The sequence below is a fragment of the Ochotona curzoniae genome, unplaced genomic scaffold, assembly GCF_017591425.1.
Source record: "Ochotona curzoniae isolate NIBS_2020 unplaced genomic scaffold, NIBS_Ocur_1.0 contig_4501, whole genome shotgun sequence".
Classification (NCBI taxonomy): Eukaryota; Metazoa; Chordata; class Mammalia; order Lagomorpha; family Ochotonidae; genus Ochotona; species Ochotona curzoniae.
In genome coordinates this window covers 11,305,304-11,323,804 of record NW_024466307.1, presented here as the reverse complement: position 1 = coordinate 11,323,804, position 18,501 = coordinate 11,305,304, and the positions used below count along the sequence as shown (strand labels likewise).

At 46.0% G+C, this 18,501-nt stretch overlaps 1 protein-coding gene across 1 annotated transcript in view; it reads right to left on the bottom strand.

Annotated features, from left to right (window-relative positions):
* Positions 1 to 15,614: 15,614 nt before the first annotated feature.
* Positions 15,615 to 18,501, bottom strand: part of LOC121160340 (leucyl and cystinyl aminopeptidase) — an 80,723-nt gene continuing 77,836 nt past the window's right edge. The window contains exon 18 of the mRNA XM_040986083.1: positions 15,615 to 16,084. Within this exon, the coding sequence (XP_040842017.1) occupies positions 16,073 to 16,084 (12 nt within the window). The 3' untranslated portion in view covers positions 15,615 to 16,072. The remainder of the gene's footprint in view (positions 16,085 to 18,501) is intronic.

Sequence of the window (18,501 nt, the reverse complement as noted above, 5' to 3'; positions counted from 1 at the left end):
AACTTCAGAGCTGATGGACTGGTGCTCGGCAAGCGGGCTGGGAAATGTCCTCCAGTCTGTATCTGCTGGACTCTGACTTCTATTATCAGTGGCTGCCAATGCAAGTGAAAAGTTACAAATCAATGGTCTGGACAGGAGTTCCTGCTTGGCATAGAGCAACTTACAAACTCTTCCCTGTGGCTCGACTCTAACACTGGAGTTATGGTTCAAGCAGTCATAACATGACCTTGGAAACAGTCCATGGTGTGTCTCCCAGCCATTCCCAGTCTTCCCAGAAGTGTTCAGTGATGTCTGCAAGTCCATAGCAAGGTCTTAGTGTAGGCAGGTGGCCAAGTGAAATGCCACAGTGCCAGGGGAGATACAAAATCCCCTTGCCCTCACAATTAACCCAGGCGATATGCCCTCAAATGAGCTGGCATCTTATTATGCTTTAGTTTATTTCTTGTAGTTACTTGGATTTTTAAATGGGGCATTACACAAAATTATCAAAATGAATTTTTTTTTTCAAATGAGAGATTTGAACTGATTCACTTGTGGGCACAGGATTAGCCAATTGGGCCATCGTGCAGGCTGCAAGAGCATTCTAAGAGCAATAGGTTTGGATTCCTTCTTCTTGGGAGGAGGGGAGTCTCTGGAATTTGCACACAAGGTGCAGGCTAGAACCTGGGCTTCTTGACAAAGAAAACAAAGATTGGTTTATTCTGCTATGAAAAAAGTCAGCTTTAATGGTCAGTTAGAAAAGGAAGAAATTTTTAGCTTCATCCTTACTTTTAACAAATGACAGCAAGATTTCCTTCCATCAGGTTGGCAAACAGTAAAGGATTATAATGTCCAATATTGGCGAGCTTGTGAGGAGACGGAACGTCTCACACTCCACTGGTGCGGGTGTCATTGACACACTGGGCGGTCAGTGTTGTGGCCTGATGAGTGACATGAGAGCCCCGTCCGAGTACCAGTAGAACTTAGCCGCTCTGCTTCTCACTCAGGTCCCTACTAATGTGCCCTGGGAAGATGATCCAAATACCTGGGTTCCCGACTCCCCTGGGAGACCTGGATGCAGTTCCCAGCTCCCAACATCAGCATCACCCAGCTCTGGCCACCATGACTGAGGAGTCGACGGAAGATCTCTCTCTCTCTCTCTCTCTCTCTTAAACTCTGCTTTGAAGATAAATACATAAATACTTTTTTTTTAAAGAGTCTTTTTTTTTGAGTTGGCTATTAAAATTTGATATAGTTTATCATTGGATATCAAAATACTCATTTCTATGAATCTGTCCTCTAGAAACAATTCTAAAGTGTTTGATACATGCAAAGGACATCCTTTATTTTTCAGAATAACAAGCATTGGAGTGTTTCTCAATGGGACACTTGTGAACTGGTTCATGAGTCATCTCTCTCGGTGATGTCCAGTGTGGCTGTTGAACACTTGACACATGGCTGGCTCATTGAGTACACAGGGAATGTTGAAGGCATATGGAAAGAACAGTAAAACGTCTCACTAACAACTTTTATATTAGTTCCATTTACAGAGCTCACTGTATTATTAAAATTCATGTCACTTTTTTAATGAGGCTACTGGAACATATCAGGTTACCTCTGTGACTCTCATTTGAACTCTGCATTAAATTTCGCAGCAGCAGTATTGATCTGCATCGCTCAAAGAAATAAGGAAGATCTCCATGCACAGATACAAAATGACCCACTCGAGTAACTGAAAAGCCATAATGTACAGGCACTCCTTCTCAAGGACTAAAACTAAATGGAAGCGATAAGGATGAGTTGAGAGGAAGATGCTTCTTTCCTGGAAGAAGTGAGAATTGGAATGAACAAGGAAACTGTTTTATACTACTTCTTTTAAACGACAGTGCGTGTACAAATGGAAACATTTTAAACTTAAAGCTAAAGATCTTAAACTAAATTCAAAAGGAAGAACAACAGTATCAGGGCTTCATATTGATGTACCCACGTATGTGCCAATCTGCCGCAATGAATTTGTAAACCATACACATCTCTATTGATGTCATATTGCAAAATCATTTCCCCCCGACAAAACAGCAACTTGTTATTAAGTTAGCATCACTCCAGATATTATTCTTTTTTATATTAAGAAAGGAAATAGGAAAAATAAAGATGGACAAAAAATTTTTCATTGTGGCTGAGAGGCAGTAAATCCAATTTCAGATGGTCAGTAATTCCGTTCTTGTGTTTGGTATACCCAGGGCTAGATAACAGTGGGAAAGCATCTAAAACACAAGTCCCCTCAACCATTTGGTGCTCCCAAGGTTACAAGGAACTATGATTGAGGGTCCTTCAAGCAGGTGAATCTCTTCACATTTCATGAGTATGTAGAAACAGGAAAAGGTTTAAGAAGCGTCACAGTATTCTGCCTCACTTTTTATGGCATATTTACATATATATTATAGAGCTGTAATTGACACCCATGCTTTGTGCCCTGGTTTAGTCATTTAGCATTACATGTATATCTTTCATGTACCTCTTTCCATATAGTACCATGTTTTCCAAACTTCCCCTGAATATTTCACCAGCAAATTTATTTGCTTTGGGAGGGACAAGGGGGGCAGAGGGGATCTGAGTGGTTGCAAGTTTTCATTATCTTTTGTAGCGCTGTTCAGGACACACCTGCGAGCGTTACTTTTCCAATCTAATTTCTTACCTCCAAGGATATTTCTGAACTCTCCTTCCCAGGAATTTCTGAATTCTCTTTTTAAATCTTTGAGTTCTCTTTTATTAATGACGTTTTGCTACATGAGCTCAGTTCCTTCTTTTTTGGAAACCACATAATAATAAGTAAACATTTCCAAAGGAGACAAATGGTTTGAATATTTTAAAGTTCTTAGCACATAATAACACATTACCATATTACTCTCCAAAAATAGAAAACCAATTAGAATATTGTAGCATATGTGGTTCAATTTCCCCACAATCTCACCTTTTTAAAATCTTAACAATTATTGTGATTGCTGCTTTAATAGGAAAGTCTCGTCTCAAAGACCTATAAATGCTCCCCAGTACAAAAATAAAATGTTTTAAAAAGGTGTTACATTTCAAAATCTGGCTTGTCCTCTGACCAAGGATCTACTTAGGCAAGAAGATTTATTTCTTTGTTCTTTTTTTGTTTGTTTTCACTAGTGAATTTTTCCCTAACCAAGTAAGAAAAAATATAAAGGTGTCGAGATGCTTATGGATGGAAGGCAACTATCTAGAAGAAGAATACGCTTCCACAAAGCAGTTAATATTAGCATCAACGTTAAACACAAAATATGCAAAGAGTAAACAGTGTGTGTCATTCAGACAAACAAAGATTACCAGCAGCTTTATACAAAGTCAAGGAAGAAGCCCTCCTTGTACCATGTGGCTGTGTGGACGTACATTATAATAAATCCCACCACTGCTATTTCCGCTAAAGGGAGAAGCTATACAAATACAGGCTAGCTCTCTGTTTACCCAAAGTTTGTCTTAAAGCACTCAAACCATTTGCCATATCATCCCTTCCTGATCCACTAGACTTCACTGCAGCCACAGGAAAAGAAAGGTAAGGAATACGAGCAAAGGAATGGTCCATTTTCTGGACTGACTCCACCTCTGCTAGAACCAGCAGGAGTCCGGGAAAACCCAACGCCTAGGCATCAGTTGTCCTGGTCCCCTGGTCCCCTGGTCCCCTGCATTCCTCTTTGTACCCCGAGCCTGCCTCTTTTGCACCTATCAATTTGGTGAAGAGATGGATTCCTTTTGTTTCTTGTTTCTGATGCTCAATTCTATTGAGTCATTTTGTTGAGCTTTGGAATAATGTCACACAGATGTTTCACGTTCCCCAACAACCCCTGTGCTTGCTTTTTCTGCCTCTTTCTTCTCTCTCACTTTCTTTCCATCTTATCTGCTTATGAGGAAAAAGGGGTGGGAGCCAGGAAGACTAAAGAAAAGGAGCATGGGTGGAGAAAGGCTCACGGGGCAGGGGGCAGGTAGATGGTTACAGACTTACTCTCCTCAGTAGGCTGGGCAAATGATGTCTTGAATCAGGGCATTATGAAATGAATGAGCTCCTTGACTCTAGCGTTGGATATCTTGACAAAATGCACTTGGTCCAGCATGAGGGCTGAGGCACACAGCTGTGCCTCCTCACGGTGGCCCCGGAGGTGCAGCTTGTGGTTAAGGTGAAGTTTTAAATCTGTTAACACCAGGGAACAACGCCGACCCTGAGAAGTCCCTCCCCCGCGCCTGCTTTCCCCTGGTGAAAACGGGTTCTGATGTTTTTGATGCATTAGGGCTTTACATGCTTAAAAAAACATATGTAGTTTTCTGGCTCCAAGGGAGTTAACTTTGGTTTGCCAGAGTCATTTAGAGAAAAAGCTCCTGCAGGATGGTGCCAAGCAGTTTAACTGAAGAAAGACCCATCCCACTCCGACAGTGGAGGAAGTTTATTTCTCAGAAGCGGATGTCATTACTTTATGTAAGTATCTATTATCAAACACAGAAGCCAGACATCCCCAGGCCCTCTGCCCAATCGACGATGCCCTCTGGCGAATATCTAAAGTATTGTTTATGCATATATATGAATACATATATTTATAGTAAGAATCCTACCATCTGTACACTAATAGGAATTAATTATATTCATAAAGACAGAGTGATTATAAAAGATAAATTTGGGTCAAACTGAAAAGCAAACTGATTTAGGCTCTCAAAGGTTAACAAGGAGGAAAGCTGGGTTGGGGTTCACTCAGTGGGGGAGCAGATTAAGCAACTGCATGTGGCAGCCCGTTTCAGTAGCCCATAGGGCAGCCCAAGCCTGCTTGCTCCACTTCTGATCCAGCTCTCCACTTCGTGCCTGGGAAGCCACTAGAAGTTGGCTCAGTGCTTGGGTCCCTGCCAATCATGGAAGACCCCGATGGAGTTCCAGGCCCCTGAGGTCAGGCTGGCCCAGTGCAGGCCATTGCAGCACTGAGAGTAAGCCAGTAGATGGAAGATCTTTCCCTTTCTATCCCGGGCTATCTCTCTCTATCATTTTGTCTTTCAAATAGATAAACTTTTGTTTTAAAGAAGAAAACTTGATGGAATAGCACATACAATCAAATCATCACTTGCAGCGTAAAACTGTAGAATCACTAGACAGCATTCACTCGGATTATGTTCCAACTGTACGACACCCAAATATTTGGTGTCTTTTATCACAATCTACTTAAACTTTCCAAGTGCGTCACAATTGGAGATTCTAGCATGAATGTATCTTGTTTACATTTGCATGTACCTATTGGTGCTCTGCCTCACCTAACGGACACCCCGTAACTCCCCCCTGTGTTATCTGCACACGATTCTACAACATGTATTTTAAAGCTACCTACTTCATTTTACTTGTAAAGTACATTTTTCCCATAGCATCACATAGTTGCCTCTGAACAGGACACAAAATAGAAAGTGAAAAATGAGTTGGGAGACTTTTCCCATGATTTTTGACTCCTGCCCTGCACCTTAATTCTACGCCCTTAGGTGCCAATCCCTATGCCCTGTTTCCCATGATGCACCTGAGTCTCCTACCTTATGAAGGAGAAGACACTACAATGAGCTCATGTGAACTCAGCTGCCCTCGGAGATGCCATAAAAATCCCAGAAGATGTCACGTGCACTCATGGCCCTCCCGCCCCAGCAAATTCCACCCCATTTTAAAATTCAATGAGGGTACCAACCCCTGCCTCATAAAAGGGACACATGGATGTGGGGCAGCCTTTCGTTGGCCTCTGCTGGTGGCATCACCTCGCGGGCAGCTGTCTCCTCTCCCGCAGAGCTGTCTGCACTCGAGCCTGAGCGTACACACCCCCCGCCCCCCCACCTCAAACAAATAAATCCTGCTCTCTTCATTGCACGTCTTGTCTGCCTGTGCTTTGAGTTCCCGCCTCACATGGGCGCAGGAGCCTGGAACACAAACTGGAAGTACATTCCTTCAACACTTTGGATTCCTCCTTTTAAGGGCTAGTTCTCTTACATAGGTCCAGTTGTTACAGCCAAATCAGAGATATAACTATGGGCTGTTGTTTATAGCTCAGAGAATAAAATCAAATTCCTATGGTAGATCTGAGTAAACAAATAGGATTTTATAATGTAAATATATCTTTTGACGATTTATTTTTATTTGAAAGGCAGATGTTTACATAGATTAGAGAGACAGAAAAAGATCTTTCATCTACTGGTTTACTGCTCAAATGGCTACCATGACCAAAACTGAGAGGATACAAATCAGGAGCTTCTTTGGGGTCTCCCACATGGTTACAGAGTTCCAAGACCTTGGGCCATCTTCTGCTGCTATCCCAGGCAGTAAGTAGAAAACAGGATCAAAACTGGAGCAGCCAGAATATGAACAGGTGCCTATATGGGATGCTGACACCTGCAGGTGGAGGATTAACACACTATACCACTGTGCCATCCTTGGCAAATATTGCCATAAACACTGTTATAACAAATTCATTCTGATTCCAGAGTTCCAAGGCCATGGCTGTTAAAACTAGTAGAATCAACCTTTCAGTTTTTCTGGGAGGCACCCTGCCTTTCTTAGCAAACAAATATGCACAGAAACAGAGGTTTTATGATGCTGAAACAGAAGAGAAAACATAAATCAGCCCACCTTCGACTTTGCAGTAGATATGTTAGCTCATCGCTGCCTGTCCGCATCTGTGCGGTAAGACATGGCCAGCCCACAGCTGCTCCCCTCAAAGCCACCGCACCCACATTCCCCCTCTTCCTGGACAAGGACAAAGGTCGGTGGCCTCTGCTGAGGTCAGTCAGCTCTGAGGGGTGCAGTGATCTGTGTGCATCGCAACTATGAGACCCGAGTTAGTTCCCTGAGCTCTACTGTGGCTATTTTTTTTTTCCATGATATAATTCCATGGGCACAGGGATTCCCCTTTCCAATGCCCTCCTCCCTTCCCCTCTCACTGTTTTTCCATATATTAAACAGTATAGTTCTTCAGCAACAGTCACAAGTCCAACATTCTGCTATTCAGTTTATCACGGCATCGTAGGTATAAATGATGTTAGATAGTCTAGTTTTCTATGTCAGGTGTTTTTAATGGTTTCATTGAGGGTCATCCTTTTATTTGGGAATAGAGATGCGTGCTGCAAGGTGTCTTCACTTCCTGATATGCTAGTCTCCAGGCTACAGCTCATCTATGAGAATATATGTATATATACATGTTTACTTATAGATCTTTTCGTTTCTATGAACGTTGCTATTACTGTTATCTTCATTTGTAACACAAGGACACCCTGCTTCCACGTGGTGTTTCCAATCCCCTCCCAACGCCTTACGTCCACTAACACATTGACCAGAATGTACTTACTATTAACACATACTGCTTATAAATTAGGAAACAGAGAGATCAGGAAATTTGCCCACAGACGTACAATGGGGAATTTAAACCATCAATTCCTGCTGTGTAGATCTGAGCATAACACAGTATATATACTATGTAGATTTGAGCATAAATGCCTCCCCTTACTGCCTCATTCCATCCTTCTTGGATGTCAAAGTGCATAAGTGTTGGCCAAGTTTGTGGTGGTCTGCCTGCGATGCCAGCATCCCATATGGGCACTGGTTCAAGATCTGTTGCTCCACTTCTGACCCAGCTCCCTGCTAGTGCTCCTGGGGAGGCAGCAGAAGACGGCCTAGGTGCTTGGGACCCTGCAATCTATGTGAGAAACCTGGAGGAGGTTCTGGCTCCTGGCTTCAACCTGGCCCAGCCCTGGCTGTTGTGGCCATCTGGGGAGTGAGCCTGCATATAGAAGGCATCTCGTGTGTGTGTGTGTGTGTGTGTGTGTGTGTGTGTGTGTGTGTGTGTGTATATGTCTTTTTCTCTGCTCTCTGTAGCTCTGCATTTCAAAAAAAAAAAATTACCTGGAATATTTGGTGTCAGTTTCCTGGGATATAGCCCAAGTAAATGTATTTTTTATTTTTATTTATCTATTTTCATATTATTTGAAGGGCAGGGAGAGAGATTGATTTTGTCCACCTGCTAGTTTGCCCTCAAATGGCAGCATCAGCCAGGGCAGGGTCAGGCCGACACCACGAGCAGGAGGAGCTCCATTTGGGTCTCCCACGTGGCTGACAAGTAACTCAAGTACTTGAGCTTTCGCCTCCTGTCTTCCAGGTGCCTTAGCAGGAAGCTGGATGGGAAACAGAGCATGCCATGCCGGAAGCAGGTGTCCCAAGCAGCAAATTCAGTTCCTGGGCCAAATGCATGCCTCCACCACCACCAAAAGAAAAATGCTTTTCTAGTAAATACCCAAGTGATGTTGCCTGAGGCTCACTCAGTGGGAACTGAGTCCCTGTCACTCAGGGACAGCGAGCCCTTGGCCATGCTTTTGGCTGCTGAGCACATACCGAAGCTGGGGAGCAAACAGCATGAAGAGGCCTGGGAGGATGTGGTGTGGCTGCCCCAGGCTGGCTTTGACAATTGTTGCTTTCAATTGTCCATTCAAATGCCTCAGGCTCCCAGCCAAGTCAGGGTAGCTGATCTCCTGTCAAATGCACTCCCCATTGTCACTGGAGAGGAGCAGGCTTTCAGAGCAGTCTCTGTCTGTCTTTTTAAATTCGTTTCACACAGCTGGGCGCAGGAACGTGGGGAACTTAGAAGCCAGCGTGAAAATACACTTCATCTCCTCTGGGAGATGGCTTTGGTTTGAAAGCTACTGATAAAACCTCAGCTCCCTGGCAGGGGAGTTTATTAAACTTTCCCCATGAGTCTTTGCTTCTCTCTCAGCTGGGGATAGGAGCATCCGGGGACCAAGAAAGAGCCAGCAGAGGTCAGCAGCCACCCACACCTGCTACCACTTATGGACAGATCTTGCTCAGCCCAGCACAGCAGGTGTGTTTTTGGGAGCTCCAGCCCTAAAGGGCAGACAAAGCTCAGTCATGTGGAAAGCCAGCAGCCCTAAAGGAGGCAGGGCAGGCTGTGGGCAATCCAGGGTGGTTCTAGAAGGGTCAGGGTAGAAGGAATGTCCTAGGAAAACTGGCCATTGAGTGTCCTGAGGGATTTTGCCATTCTTCTGATCATAGACAGAGTGTGATTCCTAGCAGTGGATGGATGGTAGTCGTGAGTCCTCAGCGATGTCAGCTCCACTTTCTATTTCTTCCCGAACTGATATAAACAGGTGGGTAGCAGATTAGGCCTAGGTGAACCAGAATCCTTGCATCTGCAATGTAACGCTGTTTCTTGACCTGTCAGTTTAAAACTCCCACGCTCCCAGATGCACTCCTGCCTCAAGGACATGGGTGAGAAGCAGGAAGCATCCTGATGGCCATGCAAATATCACATCTCCACGGGGAGATGACATAAAATTCCCAGTAGCTTCCAGTCTCCTATGACATCAGCCCTTTCCTCATCACAGGAGCTGGGAAGAGGGAGAGCCCTCTCTTGGAACTGCCCGATACTGGTGGTAGTATTTAAGACTTTTTTCCTTTCTCTTCAAGCAAATCTGTCATATACTCACCATGAATTTATGGTTGTTTCACTCTTAGATAAATACTGTTATCAGTTTGTGTTCCTATATTTGCCTTAACAGAATTCTTATATCTGGGACCAGCATTGTGACACAGTGGACTAAGTTACTGCCTGCGATGTTGAAATCACATAGCACTGAGTGCCAGTTCAAGTCCCCGCTGCTCCATTTCTGATCCAGCTCCCTGCTAACGCACCTCAGAAGGCAGCAGATGACCACACACTTGGTTCCCTGCCACCCACATGGGAGACCCAGATAAATTTCCAGGCTCATGGCTTCAACCTGGCCCAGTTCCAGACATTGCTGTCAGTGGATGGAATACGGCTCTCCATAACCCCTCCTTTCAAATTAACTCATGGATTAATTATTTTAAAAAAGAATTCTTATGCATGTGAGAGGTAAGAACCTGGCTTGAAAATCAAGGTGCCAGACTCACACCATGGCCCAGGTACACACATACCCTATGGCCTCTAATGTGGCTTTGAAAGGACTACTTGTGGGGCTGGCGTGATGGCTCAACTGGCCAATCCTCCCCTCTGCAAGTGCCAGCATCCCATATGGGCACTGATTTGTGTCCTGACTCCTCCACTTCCCATCCAGCTCCTTGTTTGTGGCCTGACAAAGCAGCAGAGGATGGCCCAAAGCCTTGGGACCTTGCACCCATGTGAAAGATCTGGAAGAAGCTCCTGGCTTTGGATCGGCTCAGGTCTGGCCATTGCATCCATTTGGGGACTAAATCAGTGAATGGGAGATTTTTCTGTGTCTCTGTAAATCTGTTTTCCCAATGAAAATAATAAATATATTTTCAGAAACAAATGTCAAAGGACTATTTGTGAGAGAATAGCTAGAGATGATCTGACTTGAGAATCTTGTTGAGAACCCTGAAGCAAAGCAAGAGATGGGGACAGAAATCCCTGCGGGATGCACGGATGTGATGGGCATGTCATACTCCACAGCATGGCCGCAAAGTCCAGACACGTTGCCCCAGCGTGGCTTTTCAATCACATACGCTGGGGTCGTAAAGGAGGTGCCCCGAAGCCCCTGGCGTGGAAATGGTTTTCAGTCCTTGGGGATGACTGGGCAAGTCCCCAGGAAAATGACTGACACGGAGCACTGCTGTTCCCCGGGGTGGAGGCTGGGGGGAGACTAAGACGTGGAGTCATTCAAAAGGGAAAGAAAGGCTTCTCTCACGGGCCTTTTTCAAAACAAAGCAACTACAGTGCTTTTAAAAAAATAACAGCAACAAACAGTATATCACCAAAGCCCAGGTATCAACTGAAACAATAAACTCCTTCCCCTTCTCCTTCTCCGTGGGTGGGCGTCAAAACCAACTGTCAGCCTCACACATCTGCTTCTTCTCCATTTTAAATTCGGTTTTCCCTGGCCATGAATCTGGGGATGGTCTTGCTAGCTCAGAGTAGAAGGGAGGAAAGCCAGGGAGGGCGGCTGCTGTGTGTAAACAGCAGGACTAGCAACACGATTGGATCAGCAACCTCCTTTCCCAATCTCCCAGTTTTCTCGCTAAGTCTGGTTGGAGGGTTCATTCCTAATTGTGCTCCCCTGAAGGGACATGAATGAATCCTCAAAGCAAACTGTGGGATGAAGTCCATTTTGGGCCGAATCAAAACTTTTACTGCCTCACCAAAAAAAAAAAAAAAAAAAAAATTACTGCAGGGAACAGAAAAGTGGGTAAAGTAGCAGTTACCTGGGAATTCAGCTCAATTTGAAAACCTTTTGCAATTGGGTTACTGAATGAACTGAAAATTAGCAGTTTTTTTGCTATGTTCCCAGACAGAAACAGAGAGAATAAACTAAATCGCTTAAGGTTGCTAAGTTTCATGGCTTCTACTTCTAAATCCATTCTGAAAAAAATCTAACAAAACAAAATCTTCAAACAACTTGTGTCCAAAAAGAGAGCATCTGACATCCTGAGGAGGGGGAACCTAGTTAGGGGCCTTGCACCTGTTAGGTTCTGTGATGTTCTGTGGTCTGGGAGTATAGGGAAATGACTTTCCAGCAAAGAAAAAGGATTTTGATCATAAATAAGGTTACCATGGAAAGGGTACCTCCTAAATCGTGTTTGCAGCATGCCTGGGGGAGTACATATTTACTGTGGTGTCCTGTAGAACAGCAGTGGCATAATGTATGTTTTAGTTTGCAAAGTTAATGGAGAAAACTGGGAAGGAGCCATGGGTAAAAACTTTTTCTTACAGGTGGTCTTCTCCCACCGCAGTGTATGTGACATCATCACCTCCCCTCCCAGCGCCCTTCCTTAAGGTCCCACCGAGCCATCTCCTTGTCTTTCACTCACTCCCACAGTTCAGTAGGTGTTTGCTATTCCCAAAGCTCGCATTTTTCATTAAGGACATGTTCAAGCTCCTTCTCGCACCTCACTTGAAGCCAGAAATTTGGTAATGAATCCATTGTTTAAATTAATAAGCAGTCTGGGACATTGTTTTAAAACATTAGTCATATCTTAGCATTCAGATGGCAAGCCCACCTGGCCTGTTTTTCTGAAGAAAAATGTGTTACTTATTTATATTTTTCGGCATCCTCAACTCACTAAACTAGAAAAAAAAAAAAGGCAGGGAGAGATGGGATTCTTTTCTTGCTTCCCTTTCTTTTTGTTTTTGGAACGTTTAATGCAGCATGTATAGCAGCAGAGTCCCACAGACAAGCTCCCCAAGGATGTGGTGGGCCGGACGGGCAACCTCCTGGAAACTCAGTCCCACAGGCAGCTCTCTTGCCCCTTGCAGTGTGCCATTTCTCAGAGTCAGATTTCAGCAAAGGGGCTGGAAATGAAATAAAGGTGCACTGGACAACTCACAGAGAGTCCTTAAATCATAGGAAACCAAATTCACCAAATCTCATAAAGCAATTCAGCTCGAAAACCTTATGGCCTTCCATCCTTATGGTTCTCTCCCAAGTTCTCTCTGAAGAATTTGCAGGTTAGCGTCTGACCAGCAGTTACCGTTGCATCGTCACTGCTGTCTGCTCCTTTGTGGCCACCTGTGCCTGGCAGTCCTTCCTACATGCAGAATGAGACAGCCTGCCCGCGCACATTGGCCCATGCCTGCTCCTGTGTGTTGTTCACTGCAGGTTCTTTCTCAGGGTGCTCACTGAGCTGTCTCTTGGGATCGCTGGCACCAACAGACCTCTCACTGCATAAACTAACCTTGATCTTAAAGGGTATGAGGAAGTTCCAGGACAAGAAGTTGGATTTTGCTGCACCACAACAGGGCAGAAGACACACACAGAGTCAGCAAAATCGTCAGAGCAGTCCCCAGTGCAGGTGCCACCGCCCCATTTGTACCCAGGGGGTCAGAGCTGTCAGAGATGGTGGATGCTCCACTTTAGATCTGCCTCCCTGCTAGTGACCTGGAGGGGGGCAACAGAGCATGGCCCAAGTGCTTGGACCCCTACACTCGTGTGGGAGACTCAGGAAGCTCCTGGCTTCTGGCTTTGGATCTGTTCAGCTCTGGTCATTAGGTAAGTTGGGAAGTGAACCAGCAGATAGAAGATCTCTGTCTCTCCCTGTTTCTCTTTCCATGTTTCAAGTTAAAATAGATAACTTTAAAAAGATTCACAACAGCAAAAAACAAAAACAAAAACAAAAAACAAAAACATATTCACTTGGAGAAAACAAGTTTGCCAATTGGTGCATCTTCTCTCTCACTGGCGATTAGGAAACGCCCCAGGTGGCAAGAGAGGTGCTGGAGCTGGGTTTAGGGCTATGGTTTCTGGCTAGGGAGGTGCCATGCAGCAAGGCAAAGCAGTGTGGCAGAGGTGGGAGGTGCCACCTGTGATGATGTGGAGACCAGACAAACACACACACACACACACACACACACACACACACACACACACACTCTCCACCCCTTCCCCAGCCCTGAACTCCCTGCCACCTCCAGTTAGCTGGCCTCCTCAGGCTTCCCCGCAGCCTGTGCAGAAGCGTGGAGTGCAGTGTCGAGTAAACAAGAATGCATCATTTTCTCATCTTGGCAGAGGGGAGAGCGAAAAGCACTTACCAATAGAGAGAATAGCAGAACAGGTGTCACCCGTCGGGAACTGCGTGGGTCAAGGACAGTCAGCATGCGTGTACACTGGGTTGTCATACGTTCATAGAAGAACAGAATGAAAAAATACACTCATTTTTATGACAAGAACTTTAAAACAATGTATCATTTTATCCATGATATTTTACCCATATTATTCATTTCTCACAAACTTTAAAAAATATATTTACTTGAAAGGCAGTACAGAGAGAGAGAGAGTAGAGATCTTTTATCTGCTGATTCGCTTCTCAAAGGACCACAATGACCAGGGTTGGGCCATGCCAAAATCAAGGGCCAGGAACTCCACTTGGAACTTCCCACACGGGTGCAGGTGCCCAAGCACTTGTGCCATCCTCAGGAGCATCAGCTGGGGAATGGATCAGAAGTGGATCAACCACTTCTGGAGCTCCATGTGGGGCGCCAGCACCACAGGGGAAGGATTAGAGTGCTATGCCTCTGCAATGGTGGGTTTCAGGAGTACCCGACTCCACTGCCATTTCAGAGCCTGGAAAGGATTGCCAGGATTCTGGGCTTCAAGGTTGTGCTGTATTACCACATCAGGATGAGCCAAAATGAGTGTCACCTGTTCCTTTGCCGTTCGCCTGCCTGGACTTAGTTCCAGATCCAAATCTTGCATGACATGGGGCTGCTGAGGTGGTGTAGCATATTAAACGTCCACAGAAAGCAGCACTGGCATCCCACATGGGCCTGGTTTAAGTGCTGGTGGTTCCAATACCAATTCAGTTCCCTGCTAATGTGCTGGAGAGAGCAGTGGAGGATGTCCCAAACCTTTGGCCTTAGCACCCATGTGGGAGACCTAAAAGAATGTTCAGGCTCTTGGCTCTGGACCAGTCGAGCTCTAGCCATTGCAGTCATTTGCACAGTGAACAAGAAAATGGAAAATTCCTTTCTGTCTCACCTCTCTCTGTAATGTTGCCTTTCCAATAAGTCCTTTTTAAAAAAATCCTGCAAGAGTGCGACTATATTAATAAAGCCTAAACTCCATTAGAAATCGGAGTGACAAAGAAGGCTAGGAAATGCAGTTTTAGCTTCCTTGGCCTATGAACTCTTCACCTGCTAATTCAGGCTGTAAATAGCCAGGAGCGGACTGGGCCCGCACTTTCGGAGCGCGGTCTTTCCTGGACCCCTGTTTCCAGCAAGCCCTGTACAAGAGTGCAGGTGCAACTCCAGCTCTGTCAGCTTCCTACTCCTCAGCCAGTCTCTGCAGAACAAAGATCTGCTATCCCACACCTAGGCCTTTGCCATAGCTATCTTACTACAGTTAACTCGTGCACCAATGGCATTTGCTACTGTTACAGCAAAGGCCAATGTTGGCGTTTAAGCAGACTCTTGGTTTAAAGGTGATTCTGTAACAGTAATGGGTGCCTTTTGAAATCAAGGAATGGAAAAAACATCAAAATCAAGTGCCCTTCAAAGTACGTGTGAAGGATTTTTTTTTCCTTGAGCGCATATCATACACACGGGTGGTATTCATATTAAAAATCACAAAACCACATCACAGCGCTCAATTCATTCTCTTCCCTGTGGGTTAGGGCATTTTCCTTTATGGAAAATGGTGCAGATGGCTTCTGCATACTGCAGCCACCGCTCCTGGACACACTGAGCTGCTGTTAAGCTGACCATCAGGCAGCACCTAATGACTGCTAAGGCTGATTACTTCAGCATGAACCAGGACCCTGCAGGGAAGGACACTCTCCTTCGCCTCCAATACCCTTCAACGGCCTTACACAAACAGCCAAGTGTGAGCCAAGCCCTTGGCCCTGCCCCTGTAGAGGCACTTTGGTCCATTGGGCAAAAATTGGCAACCGTAATGGGTTCCAGCTGATGTTCAGCATCCTGCAGGCTGCCCTGGCATTTCAAGACTCCTCCCAGGCTGTTGAGGGCCCTGGGCAGAAGGTGCGGCGGGCATTCAAACTGGGGGCCCTGCCATGTTGTTGTGTGGAGCCTCGTCTGGCTGCTGTGTGGCTGGCCAAGCAGCCACAGGGAGCTCAGATTACCTGGACATGGCTGACCCAGGAGATGGGGGCTGGATCAGCCTCGATGGAGGCACTGACTGTGCTCCCCAGACCCGAGGGAGGGCAAAAGCTTCCTTCCACACGACCTTATAAGTCTCAGAGACTTATACACTCCAACATATCGTGAGAGGGCACATCCTGTGGCCATGTGGGCTGCACAGAGAGATGTTGGGGACTGATCATTCACTGCACAGAAGAGTGCACAACAAGCAAGACAAGGATGCGATTCTGTGTGCAAATGATGTTTTACCATCATGGGCCCAGCAGATGTGGTGCCCTCCACTCTTAGCTGATATTTTTACCTATGGAAAAAAAAGTTGAGATTTCTTATGTTCAGGCATTTTGTGCTGGGGGTATGCAGGTCCATTTGTCATCATCTCAGTGGCTTCATGAAGGACATACCTGTTAATACATCTCAACAAAATGAAGCATCTGGTCCAGGGGGTGGCCACAGTCTGCAGGCCTTACTCCTCCTCAACCTGGGTGCTGTCAAGAAGATGAGGCAGGTGTTGGCACAGCAGTTAGGTCATTGCTTACAGTGCCTACACCCCATTCGGCCAAGTGCCCAGGTTCCCATCTGGGCCTTGTCCCTGATTCCAGCCTCCTCCCAGTGCCAAGTCTTGGAAGCAGTGGGTAATTGTTACCGCGCTGGGACCTTTTTAATGCCTTAAAAAAAAAACACCAAAAAAAAAAAAACAACAACAAAACAAAACACACACAACCAGGAACCTACTTCCAGGGGTTCTCTCTTGTCACCCAAATTTCTACTGGTTTCTAGGATAGCTCTGGGGTTCCTTCCACAATGGTGGTGTGGATGCTAAGCGATCTCTGGACAGAACTTTCAGCTGTCCCCAGCCTGTCCTGCCGAGCGCTGGGCAAGGACAGCAGCCAGCAGAGTCTGCCCCCCTGGCTGCACAGCACATCCGGAGAGACTCCAGCTGGCTGCTCTTAATTTAAAGCAGGAACCTCGGGGAGGTCAAAGAGCGGAATTCCTGCTCTGATTACTGATGCTGGGGCGGGCACCTGTCATCTAGGGGCCGGGCAGACAGACAGTGCGGTTCCTGCGTGCCGCGCCTAATTGATTAGACCCTGAAATTTGACTGCGGGGCTTTGCACTGCAGGCTGTCAGCTCATTGAACTTGGGGGAAGCCAAGACACCCAGCTTGACTAGTCTGTCTTGAAACTCTCCCTGCCCAACTCTCGCCTCGGCGGAGAACAAGCAAGCCTCTCCTAGGACAGGTGGGCCAAGCTGCTTCAATTTGCCAGCTCACTTGGAAATATGCTTGGGAGGCATTCCTGTGTGTTGGCAGCACTGGATGCCCACTGGGGCACTTCTGCAGCCGTTTTTGGGGAGCTCTGCTTGGGCATGAGCGTCCCCAAGCCCTCCACACCCCAGCTGGTTGTGCAGTCTCTGATGGTGTCAGGCGCCAGTTCTAGCAGCCTCCTGCCGTCAAACCTCCTTCAGTGACACCCTCCCCTGGTGTTCCTGGGCACCCCTGTGCTCTCATGCATCTCCTGCCCATGGCAGGCAGTGTTATAAAGCCCAGGTGGCAGTGTGTGACTCACGGTACACAGCATGCAAGGGCCTGGTGCTCGGCACATAGACCCCACCCGGCGTGTTCTGAACGCATCCTCCAGGAACACATTACAAGTCTGGCTGCTCCCCTCCTCCATCAGTTGTGTGTGTGGGGGGGGCGGTGCTTTCTCTCATTTAGAGTCAGGAGGTGCGAGGCCGTTAGGAGCCAATTTTGTCCTTAGCCTGGAAAGACAAATTTAGGAAGAAAAATCTGTTGCTGAGCTAGAGAGAGGCTGATTTTCTTTCTTGAGAAAAGTGTTTCTTTGAAATAAACTCTTGGCAAGCTGCTTGCTGGAAGGGCTGACTCCAAGTGAGCCAAAGGCCACCCTAGATGGCAGGGATGGCTGCTGACAACTAACTCCTAATGTGCCTGGCCGTGCTTACCTGGATAGGCTGCTCAAGCTCAATGCCACCACGGGGACAGAGATCTCAAGTTCACAGAAACTCCCAGCAACAGGAGGGAGGCATCAGCAAAACCTGTGTACAGGAGCACCTGTGCGTGCATGTATGTGTGTCTGTGTGCACGTGGGTGTATGTGTGTGCATGTGTGGATGCATTCATCTCTGGCTGGTATGGTCATTTGGGGAATTGAACCAATGGCCGGAAGATCTCTGTCTCTCCTTTCTCTGTAACTCTGCCTTTCAAAGGAAAGTAAACATATGTGTATATATATATATGTATTTTTTTTAAATTACCTCTAACTTATTTGTCAGCAAGTGATATGGAGTCATTCAAGTTTAAGAACTCCTTCCCCTCTAGAACTGAAGCTAGCAGCACACCAAAACCTCAGAAAGCAGTGGACAGATTTAACAACCGCAGGTGAAATCTACTATGCCTGTGCCAGGCCCAGTGCTAGACAACTTGGAAGGCTGTGCATTGAATGCTAACAATCCTGCAAGGCAGGCAGGTGGGGGACATCCAGGTCTTCTAAATGCAGAAATCTGGGGTTGGTGAGAATCAACAACAGTCCTAAGTACAAAACAACAGAGCCAGACAACAATTTCAGTCCTGACTGAGCTGTCTACATACCAAGTCCATGCAAGTATTTTAACTTCAGGAAATTGCTATTATGCAATGATTGTAATGTTATAATTATTTTTGCTCAATTTAAAAATTGCAGGGACAAACATTTATCACAGAATTATGAAAAATTCTAAAAAAAATCCCATTTTAATGTTTGGTCTTGTTCTAAGGGATTTTTTTTTTCAGGGAAGCCCTGATACAAAAGTCACCTGCATGTAGTAGGGCCTACTTGGGCTTCATTGAAATGACAAGAACACGATGGCCACGATCCAAGCTGAGGCCACTCAGAGGAGGGCAGCAGTGC